The sequence below is a fragment of the Thalassophryne amazonica genome, chromosome 6 (assembly GCF_902500255.1).
Source record: "Thalassophryne amazonica chromosome 6, fThaAma1.1, whole genome shotgun sequence".
NCBI lineage: Eukaryota > Metazoa > Chordata > Actinopteri > Batrachoidiformes > Batrachoididae > Thalassophryne > Thalassophryne amazonica.
This window is the reverse complement of record NC_047108.1, coordinates 111061672-111087901: the sequence shown is the minus strand read 5'-3', so window position 1 is coordinate 111087901 and position 26230 is coordinate 111061672. Positions and strand designations below refer to the sequence as shown.

The 26230-nt window shown below is 42.3% G+C and overlaps 1 protein-coding gene across 1 annotated transcript; it reads left to right on the top strand.

Annotated features, from left to right (window-relative positions):
- The first annotated feature begins 373 nt into the window (after positions 1–373).
- LOC117512905 (gastrula zinc finger protein XlCGF8.2DB-like) lies at positions 374–20126 on the top strand. Its single transcript, XM_034173136.1, has 3 exons — positions 374–399; positions 15346–15446; positions 17036–20126. Exon 3 carries the CDS (start codon positions 17038–17040, stop codon positions 18106–18108), a length of 1071 nt encoding a protein of 356 aa, XP_034029027.1. The 5' UTR covers positions 374–399; positions 15346–15446; positions 17036–17037; the 3' UTR covers positions 18109–20126.
- Positions 20127–26230: the final 6104 nt, after the last annotated feature.

Genomic DNA, 26230 nt, shown 5'->3' with positions numbered 1-26230 from the left:
GTCTGGGTTGTAGTACCTTTTCTTTGAGGACATTACTGGGGCATGGAGCCTCCTCAAAGAAGAGAGCAAATTTGGTGGTTTGTTTTTTTTTTAAATTGTGGCTTGTATTGGAAAATATAGGGGTGCTGTGTCTATCTCATTGACATTTAATAGGTGTTCTGTGTCTTATGACCTGAGGGGGGGGGGCAGCAATGCACTGACCATGCCGAGCCTGCCGACAACCAAGAAGAAGAAGAAGAAGTTTCCTCCCGCTAGGATTTTTTTTTTTTTTTTTTTTGGTTCTGTCTGTCTGTCTGTCTGCTTTCTTGCCCTCCGGTCCAGTAGGGGCCGTAATGCGCTTTGCGTTGGTTGCCAACTGCCAGTTAAACCTCAAGAAGAAGAAGGTGGCGTTAGCAGCAGGTTAGCTCTGTGTTTGCTTTATTCCATCAGAAATCACACTAATAACAGTCCGCTTGGAGGTGAGACGTTAAATTATTCGTGGACAGTGTTGGTGGTTGCGTGTGACGTGTCCTAATGAATATGTGACTTTTTCTCTGTGAGAGTGAGTAAAGCTAGCGCTTGGCTAGCAGCTAGCCGTAGTTAGCTCTAAGTATTTTATCTTTAATCATCCCGTCGCACAAACAAACTCAGTTCTTTTCTAGAAACGGGACTCTGTTTTTGCGTTGATCTCGTCAGTTGATTTGAAAGTGGATCAGTTTTTCTTGTGTGCCCTGATTAGGCCTCAGGCCTCTTTCTGACACCGGAATCCCCCAAACTTTACTGAAAACTCTGTAAAATATGTTTTAAAAAGAAGCAAAGAGGCAGCGAAAAAAATACAATGAATCAGTCAATTCAGCGGGAAGATGTTTTATTACCTCTCATCATTTTCAAAGAATTTAGATATAAAAATAATAAAAAAGGTAATACATAAAGTGATTTTAATATTGTTTTTATCAGTAAAAAGCACAAAATGGTGTTTTTCTGTAATAGTTCTAAATTGTCACTTTAACTTTGGTAGTGTGATCTGTCATTTAGTTCGTTTAGACCAAAATACCTTTATAACGTTTATATTTGTCGCAGTAGAGGAATGTGTAGTCGAATTATGTGTATATGTAGTTGAATTGTAATCTAAGCACCTCTTTAGGAGGACAGGTAATGTTAAAAATGTTAATGTTTCTTTCATTTTGGGAGGAATTGGGAATTTTAAATCCATGCTTCTTAGTTCTCAATTGAATTTAACTTGAGCCAAATCAACATGCAGATCCACCTTGGATTTGCTGTGACGACCCCAAATGAAAACAAGAGAGCAGCCGAAGGGATTTAAGCCTCGGTCCCACGGAATAATGAAGGCTGAAGAAGGAGCCACGCATGGGTGTGGGGTGATTATTCGAAGAATGACCCACGTTTTGATCTATCACGTATCCACTATGAAGGTGCCACTATGTGCCTCTCTGTACCCCGCATGTGCCGCGTAGCAGCCTCTAGTGAGCCACGACCGACCTGTCATTACAGCCTCGAATGGCTCGCATCAGCCACACTAATCCACGTAGTGCCATGATAACACCATGTTGGCGCACGTTTAGGCATGAGTTTGGTCCAAACCTCCAGCCCTCCCACACCTGGTCCCTTCAGAGTGTGGGTTTTCAATTCACAGATTCACAGCAGCATTTAAATCAAATCAAATCAATTTTATTTATATAGCGCCAAATCACAACAAACATTTGCCCTAAGGTGCTTTATATTGTAAGGCAAAGCCATACAATAATTACGGAAAAACCCCAACGGTCAAAACGACCCCCTGTGAGCAAGCACTTGTCCGGAAATAGACACTCCAGCACAGTTCCGCAGTTGTGTGCTGTGCGGCAGGCTGCTGTCCACCTGTAATGCACCAGACCAGCTAGACGTGAACCATGGGTTCCTGGAGAGCCGCCTCTGTGCTCCTCGCTGGCTCCACGGCTCTCTGGCTTTTCTTGCAGCTTTAAACACACAAAACTTTATGTTTGTCCATTTTTTTCTGCAAAATTGCTCTTTTGCGCACGTGCTGCTGTTGTCCTTTCATGGACAGCCACTTGTGTGCTCTTTCTAAGTGGCTTCCTTTCCATCCATGGCTTGCTGGCTTTATTTTTTCCTTGGCTTTAAACGGTCATTTTTACAATGTGATTCCACTTTTGACTTTGTGTTCGTCCGTTTATTTCTGCAAAAGTGCTCTTTTGCGCACGGTGCCATTCTGCATATAGAATGAGGTGGCCGTTTTATTATATACACCTGTGGATCATTTTCAGTATATACGAGGTCTGTGAGAAAATTATCCGGCCTTTTTATTTTTTTCAAAAACTATAGTAAGTCCCTTCGGCTGCTCCCTTGTTTGCATTTGGGGTCGCCACAGCAAATCCAAGGCGGATCTGCATGTTGAATTGGCACAAGTTTTACGCCGGATGCCCTTCCTGACGCAACTCCACATTACATGGAGAAATGTGGCAGGGGTGGGATTTGAACCCGGAACCTTCTGAACTGAAACCAAGCGCATTAACCACTTAGCCACCACCCCTGCATTTTTTTTTTTTTTTGAATCATGTGCGCTTGCATCAGACAAGCTTGAACCTTCATGCGCATGCGTGACTTTTTTCACACCTGTTGGTTGCGTCATTCGCCTGTGGGTAGGCTTTGAGTGAGCACTGGTCCACCCCCTTCGTCGGATTTTTATTGTTTAGGAATGCCGGAGCGACTGCCGCTTTGTTCCATGAAAATTTTTTCAGAAACTCTGCCAGACAGCCAGATGGAAACCATTTGGAAGATTCAGATGGCGTTTGGTGAAGATTCTATCGGTATCACACGGATTAAGGACCATTAAAACTGGATTAAAAACGGCCCACAGCAGCGGAGGGTGCACCGCGCCCCGAGCGGCCATCGACAGGCTGGAACGAGCAGATCACTTCCAAATTTAAGGCTCTGTTGATGCAGGATGTCGTGTGACTAGCAGAGAAGTTTCAGAAGAGGTCAGGATCAGCAATTTATCAGCACATTCCACTGTTAAAGGAGATTTTGTAATGAAAGACGTGCGGACGGATTCGCGCGTCGGGATGCAGCCGCTCATGGCGCGGGACAAACAACACCTCCAACACCATTCGTAAGATTCAGACGGCTTTCGGTGGCTTTCGAGTCGAGTGAGTATCCGAGAAATTGTTTAACAGCTGGGCATGTTCCAACTTGTCCTGTGAGACTTTTGCGTGCTCTCCACCTGTGTTGCCACACAGCTCCTGCTCTTAGCTGCTCCACTAGAGTTATCTTCCATGGCTTTGAACACACATCCACTTTCACGCAGTCACCCAAATTTTAACTTTGTGTTCGTCCAATATTGACTGAAATATCACTCTTTTGTGAGCTGGCGTTCTGCCTAAATGCTCATTTGAAGCGTGATGATGAGTCACTGCCTCAGTGCACACACACAGCAGAGCTCATGTGATCTGTTAATTCCAGAAGTGATTAGAGGTGTTTTCAGTATCCAAGGTTTGACAGAAAATGATTAATCCGCTACAAAAGAAATATTTTATATAGAGTCCAGCGCACAGAGCAGGTGGAATTGTGTTCGCAAGAGAGCCGCTCCAAAAATAGCCTCTCAGGTCTTGCCTCAGTGCGCGCACACACAGCGGAGGTCATATGATCCATTAACAAGATATTAAATCAACATACTTTTACATACAACAGACATCAACATACAGATATACCTTTACAGCTAGGAACTGTTTTATCAAGCTATAAAAAACATTAAAAATAGTTACCTTAAGCTGTTCAAAATATATTCCACATGGAGCAGGAAATAGAGGGGGGGAAAAAAAGCATCTAGATGAAACAGTCCTCTGATTCTAGAAGTGATTAGAGGTGTTTTCAGCATCCAAGGTTTGGCAGAAAATGATTAATCCACTACAAAATAATTATTTTATATAGAGTCCAGCGCACAGAGCAGGTGGAATTGTGTGCAAGAGGAGAGCTGTTCCAAAAATAGCCTCTCAGGTCCTGCGAAGGTGCCAGGCGCACGGATAATGGACTTTCTACAGACACGTAAGCACCACACAAATGCCTCTAAGCCATCGCAGTAACTCGAACATAAACTGCGCCACGCTGTTGTTGCTAAATTTTGAACATCTTGAAATTAGTGCCACGCTCAGAGAGGAGCCTCGTTAACTGAAGATAATGCCTCTAAGAGCCACTCTGAGCCACTATACTGCCACGATAGCTCACGAAACAAAAAAAAAACAGGGTGCGTGGCTCCTTCTTCATCCTTCATTATTCGGTGGGACCGCGGCTTCACTTTTATGTAGGATGTCATTCATTCAAGATCACAGGTCAGACTTTCTCTTGTTTAAAGCACAAATCATTCTTGATGCAAGTACAACCCCTGGCAAAAATTATGGAATCACCGGCCTCGGAGGATGTTCATTCAGTTGTTTAATTTTGTAGAAAAAAAGCAGATCACAGACATGACACAAAACTAAAGTCATTTCAAATGACAACTTTCTGGCTTTAAGAAACACTATAAGAAATCAAGAAAAAAAGATTGTGGCAGTCAGTAACGGTTACTCTTTTAGACCAAGCAGAGGAAAAAAATATGGACTCACCCTGTAAATTTTCATCCCCCAAACTAACACCTGCATCAAATCAGATCTATGCCATGACATTGACCCTATGTGTCTTTTTACAAGGAATGTTTTTGCAGTTTTTGCTCTATGGCAAGATGCATTATCATCTTGAAACATCCCCAAACATCCTTTCAATTGTCCAAAATATCAACTTAAACTTGTGCATTTATTGTTGATGTAATGACAGCCATCTCCCCAGTGCCTTTACCTTACATGCATCCTCATATCATCAATGACTGTGGAAATTTACATGTTCTCTTCAGGCAGTCATCATTATAAATCTCATTGGAACGGCACCAAACAAAAGTTCCAGCATCATCACCTTGCCCAATGCAGATTCGAGATTCATCACTGAATATGACTTTCATCCAGTCATCCACAGTCCACGAATGCTTTTCCTTAGCCCATTGTAACCTTGTTTTTTTCTGTTTAGGTGTTAATGATGGCTTTCGTTTAGCTTTTCTGTATGTAAATCCCATTTCCTTTAGGCGGTTTCTTACAGTTCTGTCACAGACATTGACTCCAGTTTCCTCCCATTCGTTCCTCATTTGTTTTGTTGTGCATTTTTCGATTTTTGAGACATATTGTTTTAAGTTTTCTGTCTTGACGCTTTGATGTCTTCCTTGGTCTACCAGTATGTTTGCCTTTAACAACCTTCCCATGTTGTTTGTATTTGGTCCAGAGTTTAGACACAGCTGACTGTGAATAACCAACATATTTTGCAACATTGCATGATGATTTACTCTCTTTTAAGAGTTTGATAATCCTCTCCTTTGTTTCAATTGACATCTCTCGTGTTGGAGCCATGATTCATGTCAGTCCACTTGGTGCAACAGCTCTCCAAGGTGTGTTCACTCCTTTTTAGATGCAGACTAACGAGCAGATCTGATATGATGCAGGTGTTAGTTTTGGGGATGAAAATTTACAGGATGATTCCATAATTTTTTCCTCAGAATTGAGTGATTCCATATTTTTTTTCCTCTGCTTGGTCTAAAAAAGTAACTGTTACTGACTGCCACAATCTTTTTTTCTTGATTTCTTATAGTGTTTCTTAAAGCCAGAAAGTTGCCATTTGAAATGACTTTAGTTTTGTGTCATGTCTGTGATCTGCTTTTTTTCTACAAAATTAAACAACTGAATGAACATCCTCAGAGGCTGGTGATTCCATAATTTTTGCCAGGGGTTGTATTTGTCATGTTGTGAATGAATGAATGGTGTGGTGGACAAGTGGTTAATGCGCTTGGTTTCAGTTCAGAAGGTTCCAGGTTCAAATCCCATCCTTGCCACATTACTCCATGTAATGTGGAGTTGCGTCAGGAAGGTGCATCTGGCGTAAAACCTGTGCCAATTCAACATGCAGATCCACCTTGAATTTGCTGTGGCGACCCCGAGTGCAAACAAGGAAGCAGCCGAACAAAAACAACGAAAACAAAAAAACCTCATAACAAAGCAACTTTACAAAGGTCCTGCATGGCCAAAAGGGTGAGAGCAGAAGCAAAGCTTATAAATACCCACCCCTTATACTAAAAAATAAGAAACATATACACACAAAATTTCATAAATACATATCTACACACACACACACACACATACATACGCAGACATACACGTATACATACCTACATGTACGTACATACATACGTACGCACACACAATGACAATACCAAAAAGAAAAAATGTGCAAAGTTAGTCAATGAACTCAAATTTACAAAATATAACCAGTCAATACTGGCACACAACACACAAACCCGAAAGTAATAACAAATCAATAGACCTAAGTCTTCAACTATAGCACGCAACTCTGTTATTCTTGTAATGTCTTTTAAAGCCTACTAACGCACCAAGTACTTTAATGTTGTCGGGACAGTTGTTCCAGATGTTAACACCTTTGACAGATAAGCCTCAAGTTGTTACAGTGTATCACAGTCCCCATGCTGAACTTTTCAGGCTCAAATATCCTATTTCCATCATGAAATATGTACCCCAACTGTGCTTGTAAATGCAGGTTAAATTTACGTTGTGCTGTCTCATTGAAATTGCAGGTTTTTGATGTTGCGTCTGTAATGTCCTGTTAAAGTAGATACAACCCCTGGCAAAAATTATGGAATCACCGGCCTCGGAGGATGTTCATTCAGTTGTTTAATTTTGTAGAAAAAAAGCAGATCACAGACATGACACAAAACTAAAGTCATTTCAAATGGCAACTTTCTGGCTTTAAGAAACACTATAAGAAATCAAGAAAAAAAAATTGTGGCAGTCAGTAACGGTTAGTTTTTTAGACCAAGCAGAGGAAAAAAATATGGACTCACTCAATTCTGAGGAATAAATTATGGAATCACCCTGTAAATTTTCATCCCCAAAACTAACACCTGCATCAAATCACATCTGCTTGTTAGTCTGCATCTATAAAGGAGTGATCACACCTTGGAGAGCTGTTGCACCAAGTGGACTGACATGAATCATGGCTCCAACATGAGAGATGTCAGTTGAAACAAAGGAGAGGATTATCAAACTCTTAAAAGAGGGTAAATCATCACGCAATGTTGCAAAAGATGTTGGTTGTTCACAGTCAGCTGTGTCTAAACTCTGAACCAAATACAAACAACATGGGAAGGTTGTTAAAGGCAAACATACTGGTAGACCAAGGAAGACATCAAAGTGTCAAGACAGAAAACTTAAAGCAATATGTCTCAAAAATCGAAAATGCACAACAAAACAAATGAGGAACGAATGGGAGGAAACTGGAGTCAACGTCTGTGACCGAACTGTAAGAAACCGCCTAAAGGAAATGGGATTTACATACAGAAAAGCTAAACGAAAGCCATCATTAACACCTAAACAGAAAAAAACAAGGTTACAATGGGCTAAAGAAAAGCAATCGTGGACTGTGGATGACTGGATGAAAGTCATATTCAGTGATGAATCTCGAATCTGCATTGGGCAAGGTGATGATGCTGGAACTTTTGTTTGGTGCCGTTCCAGTGAGATTTATAAAGATGACTGCCTGAAGACAACATGTAAATTTCCACAGTCATTGATGATATGGGGCTGCATGTCATGTAAAGGCACTGGGGAGATGGCTGTCATTACATCATCAATAAATGCACAAGTTTATGTTGATATTTTGGACACTTTTCTGATGTTTAAGGATGATGAAATCATTTTTCAAGAAGATAATGCATCTTGCCATAGAGCAAAAACTGTGAAAACATTCCTTGCAAAAAGACACATAGGGTCAATTTCATGACATAGGGTTAATGTCAACGAGCAGATCTGATTTGCAGGTGTTAGTTTTGGGGATGGAAATTTACAGGGTGATTCCATAATTTATTCCTCAGAATTGAGTGAGTCCATATTTTTTTCCTCTGCTTGGTCTAAAAAAGTAACCGTTACTGACTGCCACAATCTTTTTTTCTTGATTTCTTATAGTGTTTCTTAAAGCCACAAAGTTGCCATTTGAAATGACTTTAGTTTTGTGTCATGTCTGTGATCTGCTTTTTTTCTACAAAATTAAACAACTGAATGAACATCCTCCGAGGCCGGTGATTCCATAATTTTTGCCAGGGGTTGTATTAGGTTTCTAGACTATGCTTCATAGCAAATATTCTCCCCTTTCCTTTGCAGTTTACTAGTTCCAGATCTGATGAAAGAAGAAGAAGTTACAGCTGGATTATCAAATGAAGATCCTGGTTGACATTTTTCCATCATCTGAACATTGATTTACTATTCCCTGCACCTAGTTCATGTAAACTTAGTAGTGACCAAAAGCAGTCAAATTAGTTCCTCAGTGTCAGTGTTTGCTCAATACATAGTGTCTGAACATAAATCACAGGGCAGTTTGCTGCCAACTCTCACAGTTTGTTGATGTTCTTGACACAAATTATTTTCCTCACTGTAAATGGCTGTGGTGAACACCTGCGTTAGCAAAAGGGAGGAGCACTGGGTGACATAAGAGTGGAGGTAGGTGCACACAGGTGGACTACATTCTGTGTAGGAGATGCAAGCTGAAGCAATTGGAAACTGTAAGGTGGCAGGAGAGCGTGTAGCTAGACAGCATAGGATGGTGGTTTGTAGGATGACTTTAGAGGTGAAGAAGTGATTGAGAGCTCAACAAAGGATCATATTGTGGAAGCTGAAGGAGGAAGACTGTTATGTGAAAGTCACTGAGCACATGAGAGAGGCACTGGATGGAGAAGTGATTTTGGACAACTGGAAAAGTACTGCAGATGTGGTGAGGGAGAGACAGGAAGGTACCGGGTGAGACATCTGGACAGCGGAAGGAAGACAAGGAGACATGGTGGTGGAACGAAGATGTTGAGGAAAGCATAAGGAGAAGGGGGTTTGCAAAAAAAGAATTGGGATAGTTAGAGAGATGAAGAAAGTAAACAGCAGTACGAGGAGATGCGACATAAGGTGTGGAGTTTGCGTGTTCTCTCCATGTTTGTGTGGCTTCCTCCAACATCTAAAGACATGCAGCTTAGGTGGACTAGAAACTTTAAATTGTCCGTAGCTGTGAATGTGTTTGTTTGTCTGTATGTGATCCTGTGACAGACTGGTGTCCTCTCCAGGGTGAACCTGCCTCACGCCCTGTGACTGCTGGGATAGGATCCGCCCCCATATACTGATCTTAGATAAGCGGTTGAGGGTGAGTGAGTGAGTGTGTGAGCAAACAACCATTTTTTTTCATGATGAAAACGACACTGACAACACTACGTCAATGTTCTAAAACTAAATTAACATGCGTTATTGTTGACAAAAAAGGACCAGACTAAAATGTTTTGCATGAAATAAAAACTGAAATAAAATCTCTCTCTACTTTCATTTTTTGAATGCAAGGGATGTTCAAAAAATTGGCTTTTAAAATAACGTCTCTGTGTTGTTGTTTCCTTGTGCTGTCTGCAGGAGTGGGGGCGGGGGTCATCCTGCCATATGCTCATTAAAATTACTGTATATAAATTTACATTTACACTCTGACTGTTAGTGTCTGTACAACAACAGCCACGGTCGTCTCCACCTGCTGAGGAGACTGAGGTCCTTTGCCGCGTGCAAGTTACTGCTGAAAACCTTTTCTGACTCTTTAGTGGCATCGGCCATACTTGATGCTATGGTTTGCTGGGGCTGTGGAAGTTTTGATTTTTCAATTCAGTTTCAATTTATTTTCATTTATATAGCTCCAGACAGTGGTGGGCACAGATAACCAAACAAATTAACTTTGATAACAGATAATCAGATAACTGAAAAGTTATCTTTGATAAAGATAAAACGATAAACCACCCAAAAATGTGTCGGAAGTTACAGATAACCGATGAATTCCAGTATTGTCTCTGGTACATTTGCAACTACTGTAACAAACTGAATTTGAGTTTTAACACCACGATCGCTTCTGGTAACATCAAAAGTGACAACAGACCCAAACAATGAGCCCGTACTTCTGTCTTTGAACATCTTGCCCCCTGCTGGAAGCTCTTTTTTACTACATGGCTTCCAGCACAGAAGCAAGCTGAGAGCAGCCGCAAAGCCCAGCTCTCTACCCAGTCAATTGGGAAGCGTTGATGGATTGGCCTGAATTATTCAGTGTGAAAGGCCCGTTAGACTCGAACTGAAAACAAATCTCTACAACTTGATATAAATTAAGAATATAAGCCAAGCTGGTGGGTTGCATAAGTAATGGAACACTTTGGTATAATACCTGTAAATAATCAGTTTAAAAAACAGTATGGCACTCTATGGTAAATCTGTGTGGAGTAGACAGTTCTCAGAAACTGGAGAAGAGTGAGGAAAGCCACCGGGACAACCCAGAAGAAATTACAGGCTTCTGTGGCTGTGAGTGGACAAATTGTGCACAGTGCATGTTTTGCATTTTGCATCCCCATTTATACAGTTTCATGAGGAAGTGGTACAGAGGAGGGTTTTATTAAAAAGAAGACCTGAAAGTGCAGCTACAATTTGCCACAAGGTACAGTACATCTGAGATGCAAGCCTAGATTTAATGTTTTGGTGAAAGAAAATCATCCTATGTACCATTTCATCATCATGAAGCTGGATAACTGAGAATACAAAATGCAAAACGTGCTGTGCACAATTTCTCCAATCGCAGCCACAGAAGCCTGTAACTTCTTCTGGATTGTCTGGGTGTCTTGGTGGCTTTCCTCACTCTTATCCTTCTTGCACAGTCGAGCAGTTTTTGAGAACTGTCTGCTCCAGACAGATTTACCATCGAGTGTCACACTGTTTGTATTTCTTCATAAGGGCCCCTTCACACATAAAACGATTGAAGCCGACTAGGGCACGAATGAGGAAATGCATGCCACTCGTGAAAAATCGGAGCCGCCTCAAATGCTTCGTACACCTGTCACCACAGCATTCACGCACACAAGCGACTGAAAGACAGCGAATGACCTGCATATGCTCATTTGATCCCCCTCTCGGTAGGAGACACATACGAACATCCAACACTGCTTGCTGCACACTTAGAAAATGTGCTGCCGGTCGCAATGTCAGCACGAAAATAGTGAGCAAACACTTTTGAGCTGTCTGTGAAAAGTGTTAATGTGCAACACGAGTGTGGTGTCACCTGGCGACAAACATGGGTGTAACTGTGCTGACCCACAAACACACACGTGGAGTGTGTCCCCCCCCCCCCCCCCCAACACAAATGGCTTGTTGAGTGTGTTCCCCCCCGCCCCAAACAACACACACACCATAACTCCAACATTGTCAGCTGTGGCTGAAGGTCCTGGAGTCAGGTCGCTTTGCTCATATGCTTTGATGGACACACAGTGCCTGTCAGCTGACCGCAGACTGTCAGCTGGACCTGACTGTGCATGCAAAGGGTTAAATTAAAAACGCAGATATCAGACAGGTGCAGGACAAACACATAATACATACATTAAATTCAAATCACAGAACAATGCAACAGAGAGTCAGCCTTTTTGTTCTGTGACCTGCCGAGGTCCGCTGACAGGTGGGCATGTCCCCCTGCGACTTGCAGCTGGTCAGATATCTGTGCTCACAAGTCACTGCTCAGGAACACCTGTACTGGCTTGTAGGATATTAAGTCGTATAACTACAGCGTGAAGCGCGGATGTCGACATGTCCTCGCGTGGAAATAATTTTAAACACATATTGCTTCAGGTGACCGCTGCAGCAGTGCACCGCAACGCTGGTGAATATCATGCCATGCAGGAAATCACCCCACGGGACACCCCTGCATTTTGTCAATTATTATGGTGCTTTTTTCACCACAATTAAAGACTTCTTTGTCTTCATCTAATTTCTCTCTTTTTTAAAAAATATGTTTATCTCCTTGTTGATTTTAGGCATTTTGCGCTCCAGTTATAGGACAGCGATGGTAGTGCAGTGGTAAAGTTTCCGTTTGTTAATCACTGCTTTTGTAAATTGCAGGTTCGAATCCCACACGTGCCATTAATTTTTTGTTTCTCCACAGCAGCTGCGTGATGTAGTTCCACACGCTCCAGCTGCTCACACTGTGTTGCATGAAACTGGCCGGTGTATCGTACACGTCAAGTCTAATTGTATCTGACAGGACGTTTTGTGGATTTAGAATATTGGGGGGAAACACCACAAACCTTCAATAATTCAACAAGTGTATTTTGTCAGGTAATGATAACATTCAGTATTTGAGATGTGCGAAACACTACATTGACTGAAATCAATAATAATCTGATGTGCTTTTTATCAAAACCACTAAAATGTCTTGACTGAAACAAGACTAAAATACATTCAGTTCTCTTTTGACTACAAATAGACTAAAATTACCAGACTTTTAGTTGACTAAAACATGACAAAATAAAAATGAGATGTGAATGACTACAACCCCAATTCCAATGAAGTTGAGACGTTGTGTAAAATGTAAATAACAGAATACAATGATCTGCAAATCCTCTTCAACCTATATTCAATTGAATACACCATAAAGACAAGATATTTAATGTTCAAACTGATAAACTTTATTGTTTTTGTGCAAATATTTGTAGGGCTGTCACAATTATTACAATATTCACCAATCGCGATTATTTTTCATATTCGCGATTACTGTGAATTATTTATTTTATCCACAAAGCATAAAACGACTCAGAATCTGACGTCATTGTGCTGCAGCCTTGCTCACTCTGTTTTGCTCTCGTCTTGAGGGAGGACAATAACATGGAGGCTGAGGAGGGATCCGTCCTGCCGTTTGGATAAGACGGCCGATTAAAACAGTGGCCATCTTCTTTAAAGCCGCCTAAAATGCGGAGTTTACCAAAGGAGCTGTGTGCGTGCGTGTGTGTGTGCGTGTGTGTGTGCGTGCGCGCAACAGACTGCGAGGGAGGGGGGGGTGAGGGAGATTCCTGAATGGAGGCGCGACACATTACAGTCTCCTGAGAACCATCAGTGCACGCAGCGAGTGCGGAGCAGAGAGAGGATTTTAACCAGAGTGAACATGTTAAAAAAACAAAACCAAAGCGTCGAGCTGCTTTTACTTCTCTCTGAACTTTATTTGCCAGTGGGATTCTGCCGTTACCGTCCTGTTCACACCATGTGCGCGTCGTATACTGAATTTAGGAGATCATGAGATGAAATAAACGGTCAAATATCTTTAAAAACTTAAAAAAAAAAAAAATGAGAATATATGAATGAACTGAGCTGTGGTGATGTTCAGACGCACAGATCACAAAAAGCAGGTGAGAACTCTGAACTTTAACAGCTGTTATTTTCCAAAGGTACTTATTTGTTCAATCTTGAGCTTAATGTAGTGTTTAAGCACAAAACGTGACTGATGAGGAGAAACATTTTCAAAAATGCAACAGAAACAACCACAAATCAGAAAAAGTTGGGACTGTATGTAAAATGAAGATAAAAAATAAAAATGTTGCACTATTCCCAGTTTCTCCACTCACAGAAGCCAAACGTTCTTCCAGAGTTGTGTAATTATACTACGATAGTAGAATATAAAGAAGGGGAAAAAAAGAAAAAAAATTGACAATATATTCGTCAATCGCAATTATTTGACAATTAATCGTCTCCAGAAATTCCTAATCGTGACAGCCCTAAATATTTGCTCATTTTGAAATGGATGCCTGCAACACGTTTCAAAAAAACTGGGACAGTGGTATGTTTACCACTGTGTTACATCACCTTTCCTTCTAACAACACTCAATAAGTGTTTGGGAACTGAGGACCCAGAGAAGGTGGCGGCGTTTCTGGATGTTGTTGATGTATGGCTTTCGCTTTGCATGGTAGAGTTTTAACTTGCACTTGTAGATGTAGCGATGAACTGTGTTAACTGACATGGTTTTCTGAAGTGTTTCTGAGCTCATGCGGTAAGATCGTTTACACGATGTCAGTTTTTAATGCAGTGCCGCCTGAAGGATCAAAGGTCATGGCCATTCAGTGTTGGTTTTCGACCTTGTCACTTACGCATAGAAAGTTCTCCAGATTCTCTGAATCTTGTGATTATATTATGGACTGTAGATGATGGAATCCCCAAATTCCTTGCAATTGAATGTTGAGAAACATTGTTCTTAAACTGCTGGACTGTTTTTTTTTTTCACGCAGTTGTTCACAAAGTGGTGATCCTCGCTCCATCTTTGCTTGTGAACGTCTGAGCCTTTTGGGGATGCTCCTTTTATAACCAATCATGGCACTCACCTGTTTCCAATTAACCTGTTCACCTGTGGAATGTTCCAAACAGGTACTCTTTGAGCATTCATCAACTTTCCCAGTCTTTTTTCCCCTGTCCCAGCTTTTTTGAAATGTGTTGCAGGCATCCATTTTAAAATGAGCAAATATTTGCACAAAAACAATAAAGTTTATCAGTTTGAACATTAAATATCTTGTCTTTGTGGTGTATTCAATTGAATACAACCCCTGGCAAAAATTATGGAATCACCAGCCTCGGAGGATGTTCATTCAGTTGTTTAATTTTGTAGAAAAAAAGCAGATCACAGACATGACACAAAACTGAAGTCATTTCAAATGGAAAGTTCCTGACTTTAAGAAACACTATAAGAAATCAGGAAAAATAATTGTGGCAGTCAGTAATGTGGTGTCCCCGTATACCTGTTATTCTGAAAGATTTTGTGTATACAGCATTTTCCAGTACTGTAATATTTGTTTGTGGAATAATGATACAGGACGTTTATGAACACCAGTCTAAGTGGAGAAGTGGTCATCGTCCAAACTTGTTTAGTGAATAATGTGGAAACAGAAAGAGGTGCTATCTTTGAGACGATCTTTGAGCTGAGCTTTCATCCGGCGTGTTTTCAACGTCCCAATGAATCAGCATCCACGACACACATTTTTACTTCTGTCTTCTTTTGTTGCTTGGAGCTAATGTGACTAGCTTGAGTACATAATGAATTACAGCTCTGGGCCTTGGAACTTACGTTTTCAATACCTAGTGTGTCCCAGGACTTGGTGTATAAAAATTCAAATGCAAACCGATTAAAACTTTATCATGCTTTTCTTTGCACGTTGGAATGTTTGCTCATTTGAAAAAGTGAACGGTTTATGGGCCGGTGTATTAACGTTAGTATATTAGTGTGACAACCTTGAGGCTGATTGAGGCATACTTATATACATTTGTCATGCTCCCATATAGGGTATTTGCGAAGTGTTTGTTCAGTACCGTTTGTTGTGCTGGTAGTGCAGAGCCGCGAGAGAAGCTATTTGTTTTGACGTCATTTAAACTTTGATATTATTGTCTCTGTTGTGTAATCTGCTGCAGGTTTTCACACCGCAGACCGTTTATACCTCAGCCAGGTTCTCAGGGAGCTGGACCACGGCCCGCCGTCATCCTGCAGGTCACCTGCCGACTCAGTACCTCAGGTCAGCTGGCTGATACTTTTGTGTTCTTGTTCATGTAGAAAAGTAAAAAGCTTTTCACCCTGCGTGTCCAGATGCAGTGCACATCGCTCTAACATCCATTAATTTATTTTCATTGAGAAGCTTCGAGCTAATGGCATGTTGCAGAGCTAACAGCACATCATGGAGCTAACAGCGCATCACAGAGCAAAGTGACAAAAACCATCACTGCGTGACGCTCAGCTGTGCACATGCATCACCACTTGACATCAGTGCGTTCAGCCTAAAACACAAGACAATGAAGTACAGTGACGTGTATCGGAGGAGCGGTCTGAGAATGCCTGCTAATTTACACACAACAGGCCCCTAAAGAAAAATCCTTACAAATATACATTTGGTTGCTGTTTGGGAATATTCCAGTTTGTCATTTAAAGGACATGTTGCATGTTGTTTAACGTGCCATTCAACAACATCAAAGAATTCGTGATGGTAAGTCTGATCTGATCACGCAGTCATGATCAGTGTCACTGACGTACTTTACTGCTAATTAAACCTCTCACCTGGCGAGTCAGCGGGTGCATTTCTGGAAAACATTTCTTGGCGGGTGACATTAGTCCAAGCAAACGCAGAAATGGCACAATATCGACCAGACAGAGAGAAACAAACATTGCAACATCCAGTCATGAAACTGCCAACAGTGATGCTCAGCATTCAGTCAGATCAGGAATATGTATGTTATGTTCATGAGCTTCAGGACTTTCTATCAGCTCATGTGCGCGAGCACACGCAACTCTTCGTCTTGATCCAGGACAGCCACGACCCAGACACTTTTTTAGGAAATTGCTCCCCAACTGGCCTGGAGGAAGTTCATATCATATCACTGTTCAATGGAAAACAGGCTTGATTTGAAATTAGTTTGTGAAAGTCTCACTGTGTCCCTTTGCTGTTAACGCTGCCGCCTCCACGCTGATCAAATGGAGGGAGGCCGCCGCTCACTGTTGATCTGAATGGTTTTTGTATTTCACACAGAATGCTAGAATGTGACTATGGGTCTGTGCTGTTTGCTCAACATTTATGAAGCTAAGCAGAGACAACACGTGCACACTAAGGGTTAATTTAATAGACACAGATCAATCAAAAAATGACTTGATCTGGACATTTTTCCAAACAAATACTCGTGTCTCCTACTTTTGATGTAAGTTGATGACATCCTCAACACGGGCTCTCGTGGTTGGCTGATCAAAATCCACTCAGTAGGTTTTTTTTTTTTTTTGGTAAAGATTGTAATATCAGTTCTTATTTATTAGTAGTTGCTGCTGTAGCTGTTTGTGCCATAGATTTCTGCAGATGAATGTTTAAAAATGAGGAGCAGTATTTGTCAGCTGTCATTGATCAGGTCATGTCTGTCCAGCCGTGACATGTAAACTGTATGAAAATGTATCGTCTGAGTCCAGTTCAGGAATGTGTGAAATCAAGAACCAGCTCTGCTGATGTACGTTCCTTCAGTATTGGTTCCGTCAGTGTATTCATATTCTGTCATTCTCACATCTTTGCTGCGTTGAGCTTATTTCCATGAAGGTGGTTCTTTTAGTAATTGAATTGCTTCTTTGCAGACATGCAGCAGCTGCTGCCAAGGAAAGAAGAAAATGTCCCTGACCAGCAGGAGTGTCTGAGTGTCGACCTGGAGGACATTAAGCAGGAAGAAGAGAAACTCTGGACAAGTGAGGATGGACGGCCGGAGGGGTCAGATGTTACCAAGTTCCGTTTCATTGGTGTCCCTGTGAAGACTGAAAATGATGAAAAACCAGAGTCATCACGGGTTCATCAGTGCCCCACTGATGAGAGCAGAGAGGCTGAGCCTGTGGCCAGCAGCTCCATGCTCACAGAGGACTGTGGAGGACCACAGCCAGCCAGGAACTCAGGTCCACTTGGTCGTTTACATCCTGCTGCTGATGGCAGGATTTCAGACAGTTCTGAAACTGACACTGAAGGGAACCAGACCAGGGAACTTTGCTCACATTTAAACTTTATGATAAACAGTGACATCTCTGCTAGTGATGGCATAAACAACATTACTGGGAAACAGTTCAGTAACTCTGAATGTGGAAAAGCAGGTGGTAGCACAAACTGTTTGAAGCAATGCAAGATGATTCAAGCAACCGAGAAACCGTGTAGCTGCCCTGCATGCGGTAAAAGATTTAGAGAACAGGACAATCTGGCCAAACACATTAGAATTCATACAGGGGAGAAACCATATGGCTGTTCTGAGTGTGGTAAAAGATTCGGAGAAAAAAATAAACTGAATAGACATATGAGGAATCACACTGTAGAGAAACTATATTTGTGTTCTGAATGTGGCAAAACATTTGGACAGAAGAGCAGCTTGAACACTCACATGATAATTCACACAGGAGAGAAGCCATTTGGCTGTTCAGAGTGTGGAAAACGGTTCGGATTAAAGAGTAATATGAAGACGCACATGAGAATTCATACAGGACAGAAACCATTCGGCTGTTCTGAGTGTGATAAAAGATTTGGAGACAAGAGCAGTCTGTACAAGCACATTAGAATTCATACAGGAGAGAAACCATTTGGCTGTTCCAAATGTGGTGAGAGATTTGGAAGAAAAAGCCATCTGATCAGACACATGAGAATTCACGCAGGAGAGAAACCATTTGGCTGGTAGACTTCTGCAACTCGACCATTGGTGGCCTTTTTGAGACGCTCAAAAGGAGTGAGTTCTTTGGCCCAACAAAATGTGTAATTAGTCACTGATTATTTAATCAAAAAAGTCATAAAATGAGGACATTCATAAGTCATTTTAATATTCAGAAAAACAGTGTTTGAGTTGATTCACAGACCTGCTGTCGGTGTTCTATTGATGATGCTCATTTATTTCCACATAAGAATGTTATTTTCTTTTTTCAAGAAAACTGTATTACTTCCATATAGTGAGCTTGAGGGGAAAATGAGTGGACAGACTTTTTTTCCTTAACATTGGGCTTTAGCAAAAATCACTCCTATTAATGCATTTGTTCATAAACGGTGTGTGTGAGTGATTGTAAGGGAATTTCCTGTATTCACCAGATTTTTGTATGTTGAATTGTTTTGTTGGCATGAACCAGGTCTCAGATTGGTCCAGACCTGTAGTAGGACTCATCCAAACCTGTTTTCTCAGTAATTTATTTCAGTACTTTGAAGTTGTTGTAGTTTGAAAATCCAACAAATTTTCATAATTGTCCATTAATTCAAATGGAATTTCACATATAATATATATTACTTTATCAGTCCTACAATAGAGAAAATATCTATTTCATAATTTCTTGATACAATCCATTTTTGTAATGAGATAATTTAATAAAGCTGTAACATTGTTTCTTGACTAGTATCAGAATGATTGTGTAAATCATTACTAATAATTCAAACTTGTTTTTACCCAAGAGAAAATATTGTTGAGTGCACATGTTCGTTCCTGAGATTGTCACACATTCAAAAGACAAACTGCAGATAAAAAAGCGCAGTCCTACACATTTTCAAATCACAAATTATTTATTGTATTTTTAAAGTCATTTGAGTTTGCGTGTTTGATTTGTTGTGTAAGTCCAGCTGTCAGGACAAACTGAGTTGATTCTTCTGAGCATCTCTGCTGCTACAAGACAAACATCTCACTTCACAAAAATGACTTTAGGTCAGACCTCTTTAAATGATAACTTCACTATTATAACCAGTCTCAGAGATGAAGTTAATAGTACTGTGTGTTAAGATCATCTACAAGTGGTGATTACTGTCAAAGTACTTTTATTGTTCGCGTTGACATATACAACAGGATGTCTCTATTCAGGTTGGTCCTGTTGTCATGGAAACAATTGTTTTGCTCCTCAGCTGCTGTACAAAAATGTTAGTACTTAGCTGTTAGCTGTTTGCTTCACCTTTAATGAGCAAACACCATAAAATGATGTCAGTGAGAGGAGCGGACAGCTTCTTCTGTTTTTGGGGCTTTATGCAAATTTCCTTTTCTCCAAACCACGTGATCACTAACACAGAAAGGATTCCAGAGGCTTTGTGCCATTTATGGAATTCTGTAGGTTTGGGCCGACTGATTACCATCAGTAGTCCTCGACTATAATCAGCGAATAAATTTGACATTTCAAATCTTCATGGTGAAACTCAAGTGTGATTTACTTTAACAAATATAAGCACAAAATCACACATACAAAAAACAGCACCAGCATGAAGCTGACACCTGCATTCCTTCACTAGACATAGATGACCCGTTGGAGGCGACTAACTCACCTGCCGAGCAGTGAAGGCAGCGGTGGAATCTCCAGCAGCTCTGTTCCTTTAAGGGTTAAATAAACGTAATAAATGGCTTTTGAAAAGTCAACTAAAAAAATAGTTGACTCGGATGCTAGCTAGTCGTAGTTGACTATTGTGAGTAGTCGCCCCATCCCTAGAATTCTCTGGACTTTGGAGCACTTGGTGGAACAGGTGCAGTGAGTTCATACAGACCCATGGTAAAAAAAAGTAGAGGTTTGGGAGACGTTCCCTGAGGCTGTTTTCATGTGACTTTGGTTGTTGAAAAGGTGAACTTGTCCTTTCAATGCTCAGCCAATGATATCAAATGTTTTTAAGAGGTTTCAGTGAAAAAATTTGTTTGCATCTTCACAGTGCTTTTATTAAAACTTCCTTTATAACCTGCAATAAAACCCCCACAAAAGAACACGTTTTCTGCTTGTTATTCCACATCTGCTGTTTGTATCATTCATCATGACTAAAGATATGCGAGACACACACACACGCTTCTTGCTTTATAGATTCGTGATCCACCGTCTCAAACACGACACTAAGCTCTAACAGCTCCAGACCCGTAGTGGTGTCTGAATCCAGTGTGAGCAGGAGATCGTTCACCACTTTCTGTGGAATGACACGTTCTAAATGCAGACTTGCAGTGGCTCCTGTGTTTAATAAAAATAGTCAAATAAATGAATAATTAAATAAATAAGTGCGTCTGTGTGGGCCAATCAAAAGTGCTCAGTGCAAAGAGGTCTCAAGCCAATGAAATTGAGGAATGTGATGCTGCTCCCCACCTTTTTAAAGAAGGCGGGGTCAGACGGGGCTCCATGTTCTTGATTGGCTGTTGTGTTAACACTGTTTAAAAAAACAAACAATTTACTTACATCTTTAAAAGAGCAATAAGGGAGTCTGGATAAATAGAATGTAAAACAGCATGAAGAAGGGCAGATATGATCTGGTTTAATTTTCCTCTTGATATTAAACGTAAAGGATGGAAGTTGTTTTATTACATTTTTTAAAACATTGTTCTGGTTATCATAAGTTATGGAAATATAAAAGCATTTTTTTTCAAGTGATCATAAACCTGTCCCCGCCCCCTAATATTACTACACGTCCACGTGCTCAACCACGAAATGAGACTTTCAACAACTTTAAAACGTGAATTTAGAATAAAAATAAAACCTGCATTTTTATTCTAGCAGAGCCCATTTAAAATCCATGGGGTTTATTTTTATATTCCTCTCTGTGCCTTACATCAAATCATCAAACTGTAGAGTCTGAAATTTGGTTTGATGTATTTGAAAATCATCAATGATGATTGGCTTCAGAGCTCTGTCAATACTGAAGCAGTCAAACACTGAAACATTGAAATGCGGCTCTCAGCTACTTTATTGTAGTAAAACCTCAGCCTAAATAAGAACATCAAAGCCTCTAGGTTTGAAGAAGCACTGTGGATAGGTGGTTAGCACTGTTGTCTCACAGCAAGAAGGTCATGGGTTTGATTCCCACCTGTGGCCTTTCTGTGTGGAGTTTGCGTGTTCTCCCCTTGTTTGTGTGGGTTCTCTCCAGGTGCTCCAGCTTCCTCCCACATCCAAAGACACTGACAAGACAAGAAACTTTAAATTGTCTGTAGGTGTGAATGTGTTTGTATGTTGCCCTGCGACTGACCAGCGTCCTGTCCAGGGTGAACCCGCCTCATGCCCTATGAGTGCTGCAATAGGCTCCAGCCCCCCCCCCCATGACCCTTAATTGGTCTAAGCGGTTGAAGACAGGTGTGTGTGTAATATCAGGAGGTCAAAGCTGTGCGTTAAAATGCTCACATCACCCACCAGATGTTGAGAAATGCTGCTCAGATGTGTGGCAATGTCTTGTCTGTTTATTCATGCCCTTCTGGGCAACTTGCTTTTGTGCAAGATTGGATGATTTAGATTAGAAGAAACAAATGGTTTGGACAGTTTGATCCATTCCCCTTTGCAGCACCTCTCAAGCTCCATCAGGTTGGATGGGGAGCGTCAGTGCACAGACATTTTCAGATCTCTCCAGAGATGTTCAGTCTGATTCAGGTCTGGGCTCTGGCTGGACCACTCAAGGACATTCACAGAGTTGTCCTGAAGCCACTCCTTTGATATCTTGGGTGTGTGCTTAGGGTCAAGCAACTTTATGTTAGTCTGTTAGTCTTTCTTTTTATTTCTTTTAGTTTCACCTCCCAGGGTTTGATGGGACGGTCCCCTGGGGGGTGATGGGGGGGTAATTGGGTTGTTTTTTCTTTTTTCTTGTTTTGTTTTTTGTTATGCCCTCTCTTCTCCTCTGACTCCAGCCGGGTGAGCCGTAGAGTCGGCGTTGCTGGAGTGGTGCAGTTTGGTTATGCTGGGCGTTTCCCAGGTAACCTCTGCACCCAGGAGGGGAGGGGGGGGTTTGGGGTATTTTCTTTTTATTCCCTCTCTTCTCCTCTGGCTCCAGCAGTGTGAGCCGTAGGTTGTCGGCGTTGCTGGAGTGGTGCAGTTTGGTTATGCTGGGCGTTTCCCAGGTAACCTTTGCACCTGGGGGGGGGGGGGGGGTGTTTTTGTTTGTTGATTCCCTGTTCCACCTCCGGCTTCAGCGCGCCTTTGAGCCGTCTGCCATCGGCGTGGCTGAGGTTTGGGGCAGTGGGATATACCCGCAGCTGGTGGCTGGTTTGGAAGTCGGAGGAGTGGCGCTGTTTTGTGCCGTCTGCCATAACCGTTGTTCCACTCCTCCCGGTTGGCTTCTGGGGTATAGTCACGGTTGGTGACGCTGGACGTGCTTCCAGTTTCCACTGCGCCAAGGGGGTGGGGTTGGGGTTGTTTTGTTTGTATGTTTTTTTTTCTTTCCTTTTGTTTTTCCCCCCACTTTCCACCCTCAGGGTGTGACTGTGGTGTCCTCTGGGGGGGAAAGGGCTGTGGGTCCATCTAGCCATAGACGGCCGGGGCTGGGTCCGTTGGTCATGAGGGGAGGCGTCTCCTGGGGTTGATGGAATGGTCCTCTGGGAGGCGCTGGGAGTCCCCGTGGGTGACGTTGGATCCCAGAGGGACCTCGGCTGTGGTTATTACTCCTGGAGCTGGCAGGATGTCCTCTGGGGGGTGTTGGTCCCTACATGTCGTTGGGGGGGGGGGGGGTGTTAGCATTTTTATTTGCAAGCTTAAGTTTGGGTTTTTCTTTTCTCCCCTTCCCGGGGTTTGATGGAACGGTCCCCTCTGGGGAGGGGGGGGGGGGGTGTTAGCATTGTTATTTGCAAGCTTAAGTTTGGGTTGTTTTTCTTTTCTCCCCTTCCCGGGGTTTGATGGGACGGTCCTCTGGGAGGGGGGGGGTGGTTTGGTTGTTTGTGTTTTGTCTTTTTTGTTTTATGACTAATCAGACTGAACATGGTTGGACAAAGGCTGACCGCACAGGTTTAAGAACTCCTGGCCACACCTGTGCTAAGTGACTGACAGAAACAAAGGCAAAGATGCAGCCAGAGGAGAAGACATCAACCGTTCTGTTAAATGAAGATTCTGTTGGAAGATGAATGCAGATACGGTTTCCAGCCATGGTCCCTGGAGGGGGGTGTTTCTCCTGGGCCAGGTTTGTGTGATCGCCGGGAGGCTTCCCGTGAGGGTGGGGTGCTGTTGTGGCTGGCGTGCCTGGCTGGCTTTTGTGTGTCTTTTGTTTCTGTCTTTTGGTTTTCCTCCCAGGTGGTGCGCATTTGGGACCAAGTGGCTGTGTAGCTGAGTTTATCAGGACCTCACCCTGATCACCTGAGGCTGATCACGTGCAGCTCGTCAGGACTCACAGCTGTGGTGCATCTACATGGATTGGAACATGGTAGCATTTAAGTCTGGAGTACACAGTGTGTATTTGCCAGAGACTCGACCTTGTGACCAGACGGGTGAGATCGTCGTCTTGAGAGCCATCTCATCATCAGTGGATGCAGAGAACGTCCAGGTTTGATGCATGGTCTGTGAAAGAGGAGGGGGTGAGGTCTCACGCTCGTCAGCACACTTCCTGAGGTACGTTACATTTTGTGACTAACATTTATACAGTCAGTAAATGTGGTGTCCCTCACACCTTATTATATTGAGCTGTATGTAGTCGTTTAATCAGCTTCCACTGCAGTGGAGTTTTGTGAACAGGGTGTTCCATTGCCTGCAGGGTGGGAAGCTGATTAGTAATTAAGCCAGGAAGTGTTTGCTGTTTGTACACCTTTGAGCGGTCCCTCTGTGTGTAGAGTGTGGACTCACATGATGATTTCTTCTTTCACAGACTCGGTTTGTCGCGGCCACCTGGGGGGTGTCGGCGGGGTCCTTGGGTCCGAACTGGTTCTGGCTCCGGACCGTTTTGTGCTGCTGGGAGCACACCGCAAATCCGCCACGCCAGACCGCGCACTTATTTGTTTGTATTTTTTCCACATCACTGTTATGTTTATTAAACTCTGTTATCCTTTGTACCGTGCTCTGCTTATTTTATACTGGGTCCTTCAAACGCTGGTCGGTTCTCCGGGCTGCGTCCGACATATAACAGTAGAATACACATATCTGGGGTACTAGTTATATGTGTGTAAAACACTGTGGTAATAACTTGAAGGGTTTTTGAATTATTGACTCTTGAAAATCTAACATGATCGTAGAATGTCAAAAATAGGCCTCCAGTCTCTTTATGATTTGACCATGTGGGCAAGCACTCAGCCACTTCATAATTTTTTTGTGGAGAGCATATTGATATACCAAGTTTATGTGAAAATTTTTTATCTAGCTCAAATGCCTTCATAGTGAAAAAAATTGCAAAGTAGGGTACCATAACATGGCGCGATCGCACGTAACAGTGTGCAACAATGTAGAAACTGATCCTTGACCGTGCGTAACGGTTCCTGATAATTCTCCAGCAACACGTGCCATTAATCGTAATGCGTGGTAACAGGTTGCAGCAGTTCCTGAGGACACCTGATGCCTCTGCCCCGAATAATCACATTCGCGGTCAGCGGCCAATAATGTATACTTCGTGGCATTCGCATTGTGTAAATGCATCTTTAAAAACTGGCTCGGGAACCTGCAGCTCCTTCTTTTTACTGCTTGAAGGCAGGCCACTCTCCACACTGCAGGAAACTCCAGCTCAGCATCTTTTGTTTATATTTATGCAATAAATATTATTTCCTTTGTACTCCAGTATCCAGCTCCTGCATTTGGGTCCATAGTCTGCTCGGTTCAGTTCCACCCGGACCTCTAACCATGACAGAAGTATCTGGCCATAACATGGACCCAGGGGGAGACTTCGTCCAGCAGGCACTCGCTCGGCAAGGACAATTCCTGGGAAGAATTCTGCAGTCTGTAGAAGACATGGGAACCCAGGTCTAGAACCTCTCAGCACTAGAGGTGTCAAATCCAGCTTCAGAAAGTAAAAGTCCAGCCACATATTTGTTCCACCTTCCCAATAAACCAGCTGATTGTAATTAGTTCAGCTCTTCAGGCAGGTGGATGAGCTAATTATTGAGATCACCTGTTTTAGGTGCACAGGTAGAACCAACACATGGGAGGGTTTTTACTTTCTGAAGCCAGATTTGACACCTCTGCTCAGCACAGGTCTCACACTCCGACACCATAGTCTCACAGCTTGCTAACCAGATCAGTCAAGCAGATGCATGCATTGCTCAACTCACACAACTAGCTGCACAACTCTCAGATCCATCCACAGGGTCCACTCGGGGAGATACATCCGGGCCGCAAATAGGCCCTCCATCCGAAAGCGTTTTGTCCTCTCCTGAGCCATTCATTTGCCATTCAGAACCATTTGCGGGTTGTAGAATCCTGTGCGGCTCTCCTGATGCAGTGCTCACTTGTTTTTTCACAGCGCCCTTCACAGTATGCTTCCGATAGCAGCTGTATAGCTTACATCACTAATCCAAAAAATAAATTTTATTACATATTGCATGCATAGCCTCTAGCCTTTTAATCTGTTAACCAAGACATAGCTCATAATGTTTCTCTCCTGTGATTGTTCATAAATGGGGAAAAAATTAAAATAATTGGTAAATGCCAATATGCATCTGCTTCTCTCCTGTGTGTTTTCTGAATTCATCACTGTTCAATGCACGATCATTTGCCAGTATGTTTTTTATAAAGCAAATCAAATTATTTTATTTCAACATTTAAAAATGCCTTACTGGTTCGCAATTGAAGGAAAATCCCGACAGACACGGCAGTATATTGTGTTGTTCTCTTCCTTGTGCCCCAGCCATGGATAATCCTGTGTACAGCTACTCACAAGCTTCCTTTCTCTTCATACTTCTTCTTTGAAGCTTCTACATTTGCAGGGGTTGATGCTTTGCGTTTGACTGGTGTTTTCCCTGGTATCTGGCCCAGTTTCGGAGGTTTTAGAAAAGACATTCTGTTCAATATATTCTTCAAAAAGTGTGTTAATCGATGCGATGTTCGTTATCTAATGTTTCCCACCACAGCATCTTGCAAGAAGATGCTACGAACGCACACTCCATACAGTGGTCTCGTGTACACATGATACAGGGTTTT